General features: G+C 46.6%; 1 protein-coding gene across 1 annotated transcript in view; it reads right to left on the bottom strand.

Annotated features, from left to right (window-relative positions):
* Window positions 1-14,592, bottom strand: part of cpne4a (copine IVa) — a 160,635-nt gene that overhangs the window by 41,625 nt on the left and 104,418 nt on the right. The window contains exons 8-9 of the mRNA XM_034173721.1: window positions 8,574-8,660; window positions 2,444-2,503 (exon numbers count right to left, since the gene is read on the bottom strand). Coding sequence (XP_034029612.1) covers window positions 2,444-2,503; window positions 8,574-8,660 — 147 coding nt within the window. The remainder of the gene's footprint in view (window positions 1-2,443; window positions 2,504-8,573; window positions 8,661-14,592) is intronic.

Raw genomic sequence — 14,592 nt, 5'->3', positions numbered from 1 at the left:
CATGTGTTATCTCCCAACTCCTTTCATCATGTTTGACGAGCAAATGTTATAGCTGACACACGTTACCACCAGCGTTCTGGCCAATGCGGGGGTCACAACACAGCCGCAATAATGACAACGCTGGTTTGGAGGTACGTATATGCAATATGAAGAATTATAGTTATGGCTAAATTTTCAAGGTCAAAGGTGAATTTCTAAGATGCTGAATTCATCATCATCACAAACACCAACAGCATTGTTCTTTAACACTTTCGAATCGTCTTGTTTCTTTTCAGAAATGGACCAAACGCGTGGAGAACATTCATCGCCCTCACATTCTTTCATGATTCCAATTCAACACTAAGACACTGGGTGGCGCTGCAGGACAAAGCCACTCTAAAACACATAGAAAAGTATACTCAACAAAAATATAAATGCAACACTTTTGGTTTTGCTCCCATTTTGTATGAGATGAACTCAAAGATCTAAAACTTTTTCCACATACACAATATCACCATTTCCCTCAAATATTGTTCACAAACCAGTCTAAATCTGTGATAGTGAGCACTTCTCCTTTGCTGAGATAATCCATCCCACCTCACAGGTGTGCCATATCAAGATGCTGATTAGACACCATGATTAGTGCACAGGTGTGCCTTAGACTGCCCACAATAAAAGGCCACTCTGAAAGGTGCAGTTTTATCACACAGCACAATGCCACAGATGTCGCAAGATTTGAGGGAGCGTGCAATTGGCATGCTGACAGCAGGAATGTCAACCAGAGCTGTTGCTCGTGTATTGAATGTTCATTTCTCTACCATAAGCCGTCTCCAAAGGTGTTTCAGAGAATTTGGCAGTACATCCAACCAGCCTCACAACCACAGACCACGTGTAACCACACCAGCCCAGGACCTCCACATCCAGCATGTTTACCTCCAAGATCGTCTGAGACCAGCCACTCGGACAGCTGCTGGAACAATCGGTTTGCATAACCAAAGAATTTCTGCACAAACTGTCAGAAACCGTCTCAGGGAAGCTCATCTGCATGCTCGTCGTCCTCATCGGGGTCTCAACCTGACTCCAGTTCGTCGTCGTAACCGACTTGAGTGGGCAAATGCTCACATTCGCTGGCATTTGGCACGTTGGAGAGGTGTTCTCTTCACGGATGATGCAAAGGAGATGTGTTGCACTGCATGAGGCAAATGGTGGTCACACCAGATACTGACTGGTATCCCCCCCCCCCATGAAACAAAACTGCACCTTTCAGAGTGGCCTTTTATTGTGGACAGTCTAAGGCACACCTGTGCACTAATCATGGTGTCTAATCAGCATCTTGATATGGCACACCTGTGAGGTGGGATGGATTATCTCAGCAAAGGAGAAGTGCTCACTATCACAGATTTCGACTGGTTTGTGAACAATATTTGAGGGAAATGGTGATATTGTGTATGTGAAAAAAGTTTTAGATCTTTGAGTTCATCTCATACAAAATGGGAGCAAAACCAAAAGTGTTGCATTTATATTTTTGTTGAGTATACAAAAAGAAGATTAATTTCTGCCTCCAATCAGGGAACACAAACCTCCACCATGGTAACAAAAGAACCGCCATCATGGCGTTAGTGAGGTAACAGGAAGATGCTGCTAACATTATGACAGCGGGTCAGCTAACACATGTTGTCCATGTGGACATGATCCAGCACTTAGAGGTCTCAATGCTGAGGACCCCAGAGACTGGAGAAGGTCAAAGACACACCCACGAGGCACCTGCCTGCAGCAGGTAGATAGTTACTATAGAGATGTAGGGGTGGACCAGTTGTCTGTCTGTGTGGTTGCCACCCAGGACCCAAAGTGGTCCGGTGGTGTCATGGATGCACCAAAACACGGCACCAGCACTTGCTCACAGAGGTGACTTAACCTGACACCTTTCTGATGTGATGAGGTGAGAAAGATAAAGAAAAACCTACAGTGTCTCACAAAATAAACAAAGTGAAGTGTCAGCTGACGGGGGAAATCACTTAAACTCCACCTTCCTCTGCCCTTCACGCCCACTTCTTCCTCTTCACTCAGCCAATCACTGAGGCTTATTTTCCTTGCTACATAAAGAGCTGCATGTTTTTTTCAGATGGGTATGGACTCAAATGTAGCAGCCAAACCCGCTGCTCGTCACATTATCACAAAACCTGAACCCGACCTTTCAGCAACCGACATGTCTGTTTCACAGAGTGGCGGCCCCTTGTGGTGGTAGAAATAACGTGGTTAAGTGAGGCAGTGGCTCAGTGCTGGATCAGACTGGTTTAACTGGTCTGAGTGAGCACTGCCAGTTTAACTGGAACACTCATCACCCTGGTTACCGTTACCATGGAGATGTGAGGATTACTGTGAGGCAGGGTGTTTGTAGTTGTGATGGAATCTGAAGCAGCACGATGGCCTGAATATGAACTGGATCATGAGTCTATGTTCTCACCATGAACTGGATCTGACAGCCCCCCATGATGTAGTCCAGGAAGGAATGCATCTTAATGATCTGCAAACACAAACATTAACACAAACAGTAAACGACACATGACATCAAAAACGTCATCATTAAACTCCGCCCATTCTATAAAAAAGGTGCATACACATAAAGAACTTCAGAAGATGAGATGGTGTGTTCAGGTCTACTCTGGATCAGCAGATATGATCTCACCAAAACAAACAAACAAACAAACACATCTGAAGAACTAAATAATCCAAAGCACAGAGTTTATTTCTCTCCTTTTTGCTGTGTTTCTCCACAGAAGATCCAGTACGGATCCGCATCTGGTTTGACACAAGTTTTGTACCATAAATGAAGACTGGAGCTTCAAAACAAGAACCTCCTGTTTATAGAAAAGCAATATGCAAACGGTTTGTGTCTCTGTGCAATGGAATCCAAATTATTATCCAATCCAATCCACTTTATTTATAAAGCACATTTAAACAGACTCAAGTCTCCAAAGTGCTGCACAGCAAAAGCATAGACACGCAAAATACTACTAATAATAATAACAGTAAAATAGATAAGATAAAATAATACACAAATAAATAAAACCATGATAAAACAATAAATTTCAATAAAATAAAAATAAAATAAGACACAAGGGCCGTATAACTCACGCGGTGTTAAAAGCCAAAGAATAAAAGTGGGCCTTAAGACGGGACTTAAAACACTCCACAGTGGGAGCAGATCGGACGTGTGGGGGCAGAGCGTTCCAGAGTCTGGGACCGACCACTGAGAAGGCTCTGTCCCCTCGAGTTTTAAGTCTCGTCCTAGGCACCATGAGCTGGGACTGGCCCTCGGACCTCAGAGCTCGTGCTGGAGTGTAAACCTGGAGGCAGTTGATGATATATTGCAGGGCCAGTCCATTCAGAGCTTTAAAAACAAACAAAGTATCTTAAAATCAATTATGAAATGTACAGGGAGCCAGTGCAGAGAAGCCAAAATTGGGGTAATGCGCTCACGCTTTCTGGCCCCTGTTAAAAGTCAAGCAGCTGAATTCTGGACTAACTGCAGTCGGGAAAGTGCGTTATGGCTAATTCTGGAATAAAGTGCATTGCAGTAGTCTAAACGAGAAGAAATAAAAGCGTGCATGACTTGTTCAAACAAATTAAAAGGGATAAAAGGTTTCACTTTTGATAAAAGACGAATGTGAAAAAAACTCGATTTTAAAACTGCGATAACCTGTTTATCAAGTTTAAGATCGCTGTCTATGGTGACACCAAGGCTGGTGACTTTGGGACGCACAAAATTTTGGAGAGGTCCCAAGTCAAAGCGAGAATTGCCAAACAGAATTATTTCAGTTTTTCCCTCGTTGAGTTTTAAGTAATTCTGTACTAACCAAGCCTTGACATCACCGAGACAGTCAAGAAGGGGTGTCGGGGGCAGTGGTTATTTTTGAGAATCGGCATGTAAATTCGGCAGTCATCAGCATAAAAATGGTATGACATGCCATGTTTTCTAAATATCTCCCCGAGTGGGAGGAGATACAGAGCAAAAAGAATTGGGCCTAAGATAGAACCCTAGCCTATTACTGCAAACTGAATTTTTAAGCACATTTCTCTGTAATTAATTGCAGTTAAATGTAACTCAGTCAGGTCTGTGGCCTCTTGGACACAATAAGAACCGAACCATCGGGACCAGCTGCAGGTTTACTGTCATTAAAGTTGATGAGGAGGAAACCAGCCTGGACCAGACAGATGAATCCCGAAAGCTCGTTAACTGGAGTCATTAGCATGATAACTTGAACAAGCTCTCATTACGCTGGTTTGAAGAAGACGCTCTTTAATTTCCTCTCCCAGACTCCTCAAGTGTAGAACACTCCAGGCTCCTCAGAACAAGAACCGTTATTACTGTGAGTGCGTGACGCCTCATATTTAAGTAGGTCTGAAGCCAATGTGAAGCCGCAGCTCTTCATGAACCAAGTGTCCTCAGGCACAGCATCCTTAGGTTTTAATTTGGTCCTGGAATGACCCACATTCAAAGAGCGTTTGGCAGGAACAGCCAGCTGGTTTCTCCAGAAACCCACGACAGAATCAACAGAAATAAAAGACAGATTTTTTTCAAAATTGAACTGGAATCAATAAAACAGACTCTTATCTGTGTCAGTTCACTGGCTGAACCACATCCTTTATCTACCCCAGAGTCTCTTCCCAGTATGATGTCATCAGAACCACTTCACATGATGGAGAAGCTCCGTGCTCCCAGAACCACTTCCTGTACCTGGGAATCAGAATGATAAGGCCCCCACACTGGCCTGCCACATGAAAGGAATTCCACATGGCCCTCAGGGTGCTTCCTGTCTGTCTGGTTGCCAGACTTGCATCAGTGTCCTCAGGTGAGGACTGGATGTCTTTGGTCCCAGGTCTCTGTAGAGGATATTTGGTTTCTGCTGGAATGACTTTGTGTCCAATGAACAGTTACTTAGTGAGACTCAGATGAGGAGGATCACTGACACTGTGAGGGAACATCAGACACCACATGTGGGAGTTTCTGTGGACATGATCCAGGACACAGGACCCCAGAGACTGCAGATGGACAAGGACACTCCCATGTTTCACCTAGACAAGGACACACCCACATTTTGCCAGGTCAAAGACACACCCACGCTTTACCTGGCTGCAGCTGACAGATAGTTACTTTCCAGTCTGCTGATTGGTTGTGGTGTGGTTCCTTGGTTGACGGATGGAGGAATACATGGTACTAGACCCCTGTGTCAATCCTTAATGGTTGGGGGTCCACACGGTGATGACTCCATGTTACTCTCAAGTTAAGCTTAATGAGACAGGCTGTTTCACCAGGAACCCGTTGAAGGATGAGGTTCTGGTTCAATGCTGCCGCTGTTCCATTGGAGTTTTTAGAATCACGTTTGGTGGCGAGCCTGACAGCAACAAAGCTCACAGGACTACAAACCAGCACAATACAGGAGCTAATTTATGACTAATTTATGAGGAAAAACCTACACCCAGCTCAAACTGTGTGAAATACTTTTTATTTTAGCCCAGAGCTGAAACCTTTTACTCTGTGTCTCTATGACTGTGATTCTGTGACTCGATGAGTCTGTGAATTGTAATTTTGTGATTCTGTGACTCAGTGATTCTGTGATTGTAATTCTGTGACTCAGTGATTCTGATTCTGTGACTCTGTGACTCAGTGATTATGTGGCAGTGATTCTGTGATTGTGATTCTGTGACTCAGAGATTCTGTGATTTGTGATTCTGTGACTCTGATTCTGTGACTCACTGATTCTGTGACTCAGTGATTCTCTGACTTGGTGATTCTGTGATTTGTAATACTGTGATTCTGTGACTCAGTGATTCTGTGATTGTGACTCTGTGACTCAATGATTATGTGGCTGTTGTGAAAGTGTCGTGACACAGACCCACAACAGGGGGCGTTAATGAACGGACAATGGATAAGCCAAAAAGTAACAATTTAATGTTGTGAATCGCACAACAACGTACAGACAATAACAATATGGTGGACTGTCAATCATACACCAGGTGACGTGTGGGCAGGCTCGACGATAGAAGACGCCTGGAGAGAGAAGAGCTGGATCCCCACACAGCTTCCAACACCAACGGAGCTGAAGAACACCGGAGCCGCCAAGCCCTGCGCCCCAGGTGGCCGCTGTCTTCAGCAGTCAGACCCGGTACTGCTGGCAGAGAACAGAGACAGTCCAGATGAGTGTGAGTTCGCACACTCAGTAATCCCACAGTCTGTATTAAGTAAAGGAGGGAAAACCTCCACCTCCAATCACACACACTCGTGCAGCTCCTGGTCAACCACTTATCTGGGTTGGGGTGTGAGGCGAAGCCATCGCTGTCACACCAAACGCCAATCCCTCAGATAAGGACACACTCCAGGAAAACGGCTGCAACAGAAGTTCAGGTTATTACACACAAAGTGTCAGTCAGCAGAGAAATTACCTGAATGGTAGTTGATTTCTCGGCGAGGAGGTGGAGTTGCAGTCCGGTCTTTGTAGTGGTGGTGATGGGTGACAGCTTGTGTTGATTAATGACAGCTGTCACCTCCAGCAAAGCCGACGCCCTCTCGTGCTTGAAGCCCGCACTTCAAGCAGGGCGCCATCTTGTGGTGGTGGGCCAGCAGTACCTCCTCTTCAGCGGCCCACACAACATGGCAGTGATGCTGTGATTGTGATTCTGTGACTCAGTGATTCTGTGATTTGTAATTCTGTGATTCTGCGACTCAGTGATTCTGTGATTGTGATTCTGTGACTCAGTAATTCTGTGATTTGTAATTCTGTGATTCTGTGACTCAGTGATTCTGTGATTCTGTGACTCAGTGATTCTGTGATTGTGATTCTGAGACTCAGTGACTCTGTGAATCTGTGACTCTGTGATTCTGTGATTGTGATTCTGTGACCCAGTGATTCTGTGAATCTGTGATTCTGTGACTCAGTGATTCTGTGATTTGTGATTCTGTGACTCTGATTCTGTGACTCACTGATTCTGTAACTCAGTGATTCTGTGACTTGGTGATTCTCTGATTTGTAATCCTGTGATTCTGTGACTCAGTGATTGTGATTGTGATTCTGTGACTCAGTGATTCTGTGATTGTGACTCTGTGATTGTGATTATGTGACTCAGTGATTCTGTAATTTGTAATTCTGTGATTCTGTGACTCAGTGATTCTGTGACTGTGATTCTGTGACTCAGTGATTCTGATTCTGTGACTGTGACTCAGTGACTCTGTGATTGTGATTCTGTGACTTAGTGATTCTGTGACTCAGTGATTCTGTGATTTGTAATTCTGTGATTCTGTGACTCAGTGATTCTGTGATTGTGATTTGAGACTCAGTGACTCTGTGAATCTGTGACTCAGTGATTCTGTGACTCTGTGATTGTGATTCTGTGACCCACTGATTCTGTGACTCAGTGATTCTGTGAATCTGTGATTCTGTGACTCAGTGATTCTGATTCTGTGATTCTGTGACTCAGTGATTCTGTGATTTGTAATTCTGTGATTCTGTGACTCAGTGATTGTGATTCTGTGACTCTGTGATTCTGTGACTCTGTGATTCTGTGACTCAGTGATTCTGTGATTGTGATTCTGTGATTCTGTGACTCAGTGATTATGATTCTGATACTCAGTGACTCAGTGATTCTGTGACTCAGTGATTCTGTGAATCTGTGATTCTGTGATTGTGATTCTGTGACTCTGTGATTCTGTGACTCTGATTCTGTGATTCTGTGACTCAGTGATTCTGTGAGTTGTAATTCTGTGATTCTGTCACTCAGTGATTCTGTGATTTGTGATTCTGTGACTCTGATTCTGTGACTCAGTGATTCTGTGATTGTGATTCTGTGACTCAGTGATTCTGTGATTGTGATTCTGTGACTCTGTGATTCTGTCACTCAGTGATTCTGTGATTGTGATTCTGTGACTCAGTGACTCTGTGACTGTGATTCTGTGACTCAGTGATTCTGTGATTGTGATTCTGTGACTCAGTGACTCTGATTGTGATTCTGTGACTCAGTGACTCTGTGATTGTGATTCTGTGACTCAGTGATTCTGTGATTTGTAATTCTGCAATTATGTGACTCAGTGATTATGATTCTGAGACTCAGTGACTCAGTGATTCTGTGACTCAGTGATTCATTGACTCGGTGATTCTGTGATTGTGATTCTGTGACTCAGTGATTCTGTAACTCTGTGATTGTGATTCTGTGACTGTGATTCAGTGATTCTGTGACTCAGTGATTCTATGACTCAGTGATTCTGTGACTCAGTGATTCTATGACTCAGTGATTCTGTGACTCAGTGATTCTGTAACTCTGTGATTGTGATTCTGTGACTGTGATTCCAGTGATTCTGTGACTCAGTGATTCTATGACTCAGTGACTCTGGGACTCAGTGATTCTGTGACTCAGTGATTCTGTGACTGTGATTCAGTGATTCTGTGACTCAGTGATTCTATGACTCAGTGACTCTGGGACTCAGTGATTCTGTGACTCAGTGATTCTGTGACTCAGTGATTCTATGACTCAGTGATTCTATGACTCAGTGACACATTGATTTTGCTAATACAACGACGACACATTGACAGTGATGTCACCTTGCACTGATTCAGAATAACGATCCCAGAATTCCTGTAGTTCTTCTTCTTCACTTTGTATTTGGGATTAATGCACAGCCACTGCACCTGCACACAGCAAACATCACATTAGGTCAAAGGTCAGAGGTTAAGCCAAGACACCGCAAGTCTTCTCCCTCGACAAGGCTTTACATGTTCCACTTTATCAAACTAATGTCTCTAATCACAGCCACTGAAGCTGTGACTGTTGAAGTGGCAGACACAGTTTTCTCCAGTCACAGTCTCTCAGGTCGTCATGTTTGTCTCGGTCGCTTCTCTCACTAATCTCCTTTGTACACCCTGACTCAGTTTTTATGAGTTATCAGACCTCACTAGATAAGTATTTCAATTCCAGTTCAGGCTTTGAAACCTGTGCTAAGACCTCACGGTACAGGTGGATCAGCGGGTTGATGAACCCAGTTACGGGCTGCTGAGTCGCTGCTTGCTGAAAGTGAAAACATTTGGAGACAGAACAGATGGGGAGCATCTTAATTAGCAAGCGCCTCGCTTCCGTCACAGCGTCTCTGTCATCCAAAGGAGACCATGGCATCCTGGAGCCACAGGACCTGCTGGTAATCAGGTCAGCCTTCTCTGAGTTGTTGCAAATACAACTGCATGAATTTCCCCCAAAGTAAATTCCTGTGGTTGACTTATTGTCCAGAAACTGGTTATGTTAACCTTGTTTGTAAACAAAGTGTTATTAAAGTGATTAAAGTAACAAAGTGATATTAAATATTGATCAGTTAGCATTAGCTGCTAGCTGGTGGCAAATAAGTTAGAATTTATGATGCCTGAGTTGTTACTTCGTCCACTTTGGTTTATCTGTGCAGTCTGCTGAAGTGGGCGGGGCTAGTTGGTTAATGATTAATCCCACAGAACTGTTGTTAATCCACACACAAATATGTGTTCAATAACTAATGGTGGTCTAAAGTCCAGGGTCCCAGTCCTGGTCACAGAGACCACTAACGTTTTCGTCTCTCACGGCTCTGCCAATTTCAATTCCAATTTATTTTCATTTATATAGCACCAAATCACAACAAAGTTGCCTCAAGTTGCTTCACACAAGTAAGGTCTAACCTTACCGAACGCCACAGCAAGAACACAGGCAACAGTGGTAAGAAAAACTCCCTCTGATGATTGGAGGAAGAAACCTCAAGCAGACCAGACTCAAAGGGATGACCCTCTGCTTGAACCGTGCTAATTTACAATACAAATATACAGGAAATTTTGGGAGAGTTTTGGGAATCCATGCTGGTGCACAAGACGTGAGGCCTGCAGAAGAAAAACAATGGATGGAGCTGCACCTCAAACAGACAGAACAAAAACCCGAATCAGGTATCAGAAAGACAACAAATACAGTATATGTCAGCATTTTGCTGTTGCGTACCTTTCTTATTAGCATTTATTATTTTACTTTATTTTTAGTTTGTTTTGTGCTTTGATTCCTGGGAAAACCTCTTATAAACAGTCATTAATAATAATAATAATATCACAATAACTAGAAGCACTCAGAGAGTGCAAACCTCTGCCAAGGTCATGGGGTCACTGACGCCATAACATCTACACGCCATGGAATCACTGAACCTAAAAAAGTCTAACAATGATGTTTGCTCAGTAGTAAAAAAAGTTTCATCTGCTGTGACTGGATAGCATGTATCCTTAGCGCTTGGCATCACAGTTTATTGCAACTTGCACCTTAAACAGAAGCTACTGTCATCTGAGCACTGATATTGATATTGCATGTGCTTATAGACTGCTGAGAATGACAGCCTCAACACTGCATTTAATCTATTGTTAGACTCGATTGGCTTTGCTCAAAATGTAAATGAGTCCACCCACCACTTTAATCATATCTTAGATCTTGTTCTGACTTATGGTATGGAAATAGAAGACTTAACAGTATTCCCTGAAAACTCCCTTCTGTCTGATCATTTTTTAATAACATTTACATTTACTCTGATGGACTACCCAGCAGTGAGGAATAAGTTTCATTACGGTAGAAGTCTTTCAGAAAGCACTGTAACTAGGTTTAAGGATATGATTCCTTCTTTATGTTCTCCAATGCCATATACCAATCAATCAATCAATCAATCAATCAATTTTTTTTATATAGCGCCAAATCACAACAAACAATTGCCCCAAGGCGCTTTATATTGTAAGGCAAGGCCATACAATAAAAACGACCCCCTGTGAGCAAGCACTTGGCTACAGTGGGAAGGAAAAACTCCCTTTTAACAGGAAGAAACCTCCAGCAGAACCAGGCTCAGGGAGGGGCAGTCTTCTGCTGGGACTGGTTGGGGCTGAGGGAGAGAACCAGGAAAAAGACATGCTGTGGAGGGGAGCAGAGATCAATCACTAATGATTAAATGCAGAGTGGTGCATACAGCGCAAAAAGAGAAAGAAACAGTGCATCATGGGAACCCCCCAGCAGTCTACGTCTATAGCAGCATAACTAAGGGATGGTTCAGGGTCACCTGATCCAGCCCTAACTATAAACTTTAGCAAAAAGGAAAGTTTTAAGCCTAATCTTAAAAGTAGAGAGGGTGTCTGTCTCCCTGATCTGAATTGGGAGCTGGTTCCACAGGAGAGGAGCCTGAAAGCTGAAGGCTCTGCCTCCCATTCTACTCTTACAAACCCTAGGAACTACAAGTAAGCCTGCAGTCTGAGAGCGAAGCGCTCTATTGGGGTGATATGGTACTATGAGGTCCCTAAGATAAAATGGGACCTAATTATTCAAAACTTTATAAGTAAGAAGAAGAATTATAAATTCTATTCTAGAATTAACAGGAAGCCAATGAAGAGAGGCCAGTATGGGTGAGATATGCTCTCTCCTTCTAGTCCCCGTCAGTACTCTAGCTGCAGCATTCACTGCGGCCGGACTGAGGACTTTGAGTATTAGAAATGGTCCCGATGTACCTGTCCTTAAGTTTCTGGGATTCCACCTGCAGGGGGATGTCCTTAGTGGATAACCAAACCTCCTGCCCGGGCTGATATGCAGGGGCCGGGGAACGCCGGCGGTCTGCATGGGCCTTAGCCCTCGTCCGGGCTCTGAGCAGGGCAGAGCGGGCGGTATGCCACACCCGACGGCACTTCCTCAGATGGGCCTGGACCGAGGGCACGCCGACCTCTCCCTCCACCAGTGGAAACAATGGGGGCTGGTACCCCAAACCCCCCCCCCATCGGGGAGAGGCTGGTGGCAGATGAGACTTGGCTATTATGAGCGTACTCGATCCAGGCCAGATGGTCACTCCAGGCCGTCGGGTGCGCAGAGGTCAGGCAGCGGAGGGCCTGCTCCAGTTCCTGGTTAGTCCGCTCTGCCTGCCCGTTCGTCTAGGGGTGGTACCCAGACGAGAGACTGATGGTGGCCCCCAGTTCCCTGCAGAAACTCCTCCAGACCTGGGAGGAGAACTGAGGACCACGATCTGAGACAATGTCTGCTGGAATCCCATGCAGACGCACGACGTGGTGGACCAGGAGGTCTGCAGTCTCCTGGGCCGTCGGGAGCTTCGGGAGGGCCACGAAGTGGGCCGCCTTGGAGAACCAGTCCACTATCGTTAAGATGGTGGTGTTTCCCTGGGACGGCGGGAGGCCCGTGACAAAGTCCAGGCCAATATGAGACCAGGGGCGATGAGGCACGGGCAGAGGCTGGAGGAGGCCTTGGGCCTTGTGGTGGTCAGCTTTGCCCCTGGCACAGGTGGTGCAGGCCTGGACATATTCCCGGACGTCGGCTTCCATAGACACCCACCAGAAGCGCTGCCGGACCACTGCCACGGTCCTTTGCACCCCTGGATGACAGGAGAGCTTGGAACCGTGACAGACGTCAAGGACCGCAGCCCTGGCCTCTGGTGGGACGTACAGCTTGTCCTTCTGACCTGTCCCCGGGTCCGGGCTCCGTGTCAGGGCCTCCCGGACAGTCTTCTCCACGTCCCAGGTAAGGGTGGCCACGACAGTGGACTCGGGGATGATGGTGTCAGGGGGGTCTGACGGCTCGGTCTTGACCTCCTCTTCATGCACCCGGGACAGGGCGTCAGACCGTTGGTTCTTTGTCCCGGGGCGGTAGATGATCTGGAAGTCAAAACGCCCGAAGAACAGCGACCAGCGGGCTTGCCTGGGGTTCAGACGCTTCGCGGTCCGGATGTACTCCAGGTTCCGATGGTCTGTGAAAACCGTGAATGGTACCGATGCTCCCTCCAACAGGTGTCTCCACTCCTCAAGAGCCTCCTTCACCACAAGAAGTTCCCGGTTGCCGACGTCATAGTTCCGTTCAGCTGGGGTCAACCTGCGGGAAAAGTAGGCACATGGATGGAGAACCTTGTCGGACACCCCGCTCTGGGACAGCACGGCTCCTATCCCTGAGTCAGAGGCATCCACTTCAACAACAAACTGGCGCTTGGGATCGGGCTGCACCAGAACCGGTGCAGTCGAGAACCGGCGTTTCAATTCCCTAAACGCGGCTTCGCACCGATCCGACCAGGTGAAGGGGACTTTTGTGGAGGTCAGGGCTGTCAGGGGGCTAACTACCTGACTGTAGCCCTTGATGAACCTCCGGTAGAAATTTGCAAAACCGAGGACCTGTTGTAGTTTCCTACGGTTCGTTGGTTGGGGCCAATCTCTCACCGCCGCAACCTTGGCCGGATCAGGGGTGACGGAGTTGGAGGAGATTATGAACCCCAGGAAAGACAAAGAAGTGCGGTGGAACTCACACTTCTCGCCCTTCACAAACAGCCGGTTCTCCAACAACCGCTGTAGGACATGACGTACATGCTTGACATGGGTCTCAGGATCCGGAGAAAAGATGAGTATATCGTCTAGATATACGAAGACAAACCGATGCAGGAACTCCCGCAAGACGTCATTAACCAACGCTTGGAACGTCGCGGGCACATTGGTGAGGCCGAACAGCATGACCAGGTACTCAAAGTGACCTAACGGGGTGTTAAATGCCGTCTTCCACTCGTCTCCCTCCCGGATCCGAACCAGGTGATAAGCATTCCTAAGATCCAATTTCGTGAAAATTTGGGCTCCATGCAGGGGCGTGAACACTGAATCCAACAGAGGTAACATGTATCGGTTGCGAACCGTGATCTCGTTCAGCCCTCTGTAATCAATGCATGGACGGAGTCCGCCGTCCTTCTTACCCACAAAAAAGAAACCAGCACCCATCGGGGAGGTGGAGTTCCGGATCAACCCGGCAGCTAACGAGTCCCGGATGTAGGTCTCCATTGATTCGCGTTCCGGATGTGAGAGGTTGTACAGCCTGCTGGACGGGTACTCAGCGCCCGGTATCAAATCAATGGCACAATTGCACGGATGGTGCGGGGGCAGCGTGAGTGCCAGATCCTTGCTGAAGACGTCAGCAAGGTCGTAGTACTCGGCTGGCACCGCCGCCAGATTGGGGGGGACTAAAACCTCCTCCTTAGCTGTCACACCGGGTGGAACCGAGGATGCTAAACACTCCCGGTGGCAGGTTTCGCTCCACTGTACCACAACCCCAGACAGCCAATCAATCCGGGGATTGTGTTTTAACACCAATGGAAAACCCAAAATCACTCGGGAGGTAGAAGGTGTTACATAAAACACAATCTCTTCCCTGTGATTCCCAGACACCACCAATGTCACTGGCTGTGTCTGGTGTGTGATTATTGGAAGAAGGGTACCATCTAGTGCCCGCACCGACAATGGTGACGGTAAGGCCACTAGAGGGAGCCCAACCTCCCTTGCCCATCTGCTATCCAGCAGATTCCCCTCCGACCCCGTGTCCACCAGTGCTGGGGTGTGAAGGGTTAGATCCCCACTCAGGATCGTGACTGGGATACGTGCAGATCGTCGGGGTCTCCCCACGTGGGTGTTGTGACCCACCCTTAGCCCAGTCTCTAAGGACGAGTGCTGCTGTTTTGACCGTTTGGGGCATTCTCTCTGTGTGTGCTCGGTAGAGCTGCAGAGAAAACACTCTCCACGGATCAGCCTCCTTTGTCTCTGGTCTGATCGTTTTTTGGCCCTG

Source organism: Thalassophryne amazonica, chromosome 7, assembly GCF_902500255.1.
Source record: "Thalassophryne amazonica chromosome 7, fThaAma1.1, whole genome shotgun sequence".
NCBI classification, from domain to species: Eukaryota; Metazoa; Chordata; class Actinopteri; order Batrachoidiformes; family Batrachoididae; genus Thalassophryne; species Thalassophryne amazonica.
This window is presented reverse-complemented; position numbering and strand designations above follow the sequence as displayed.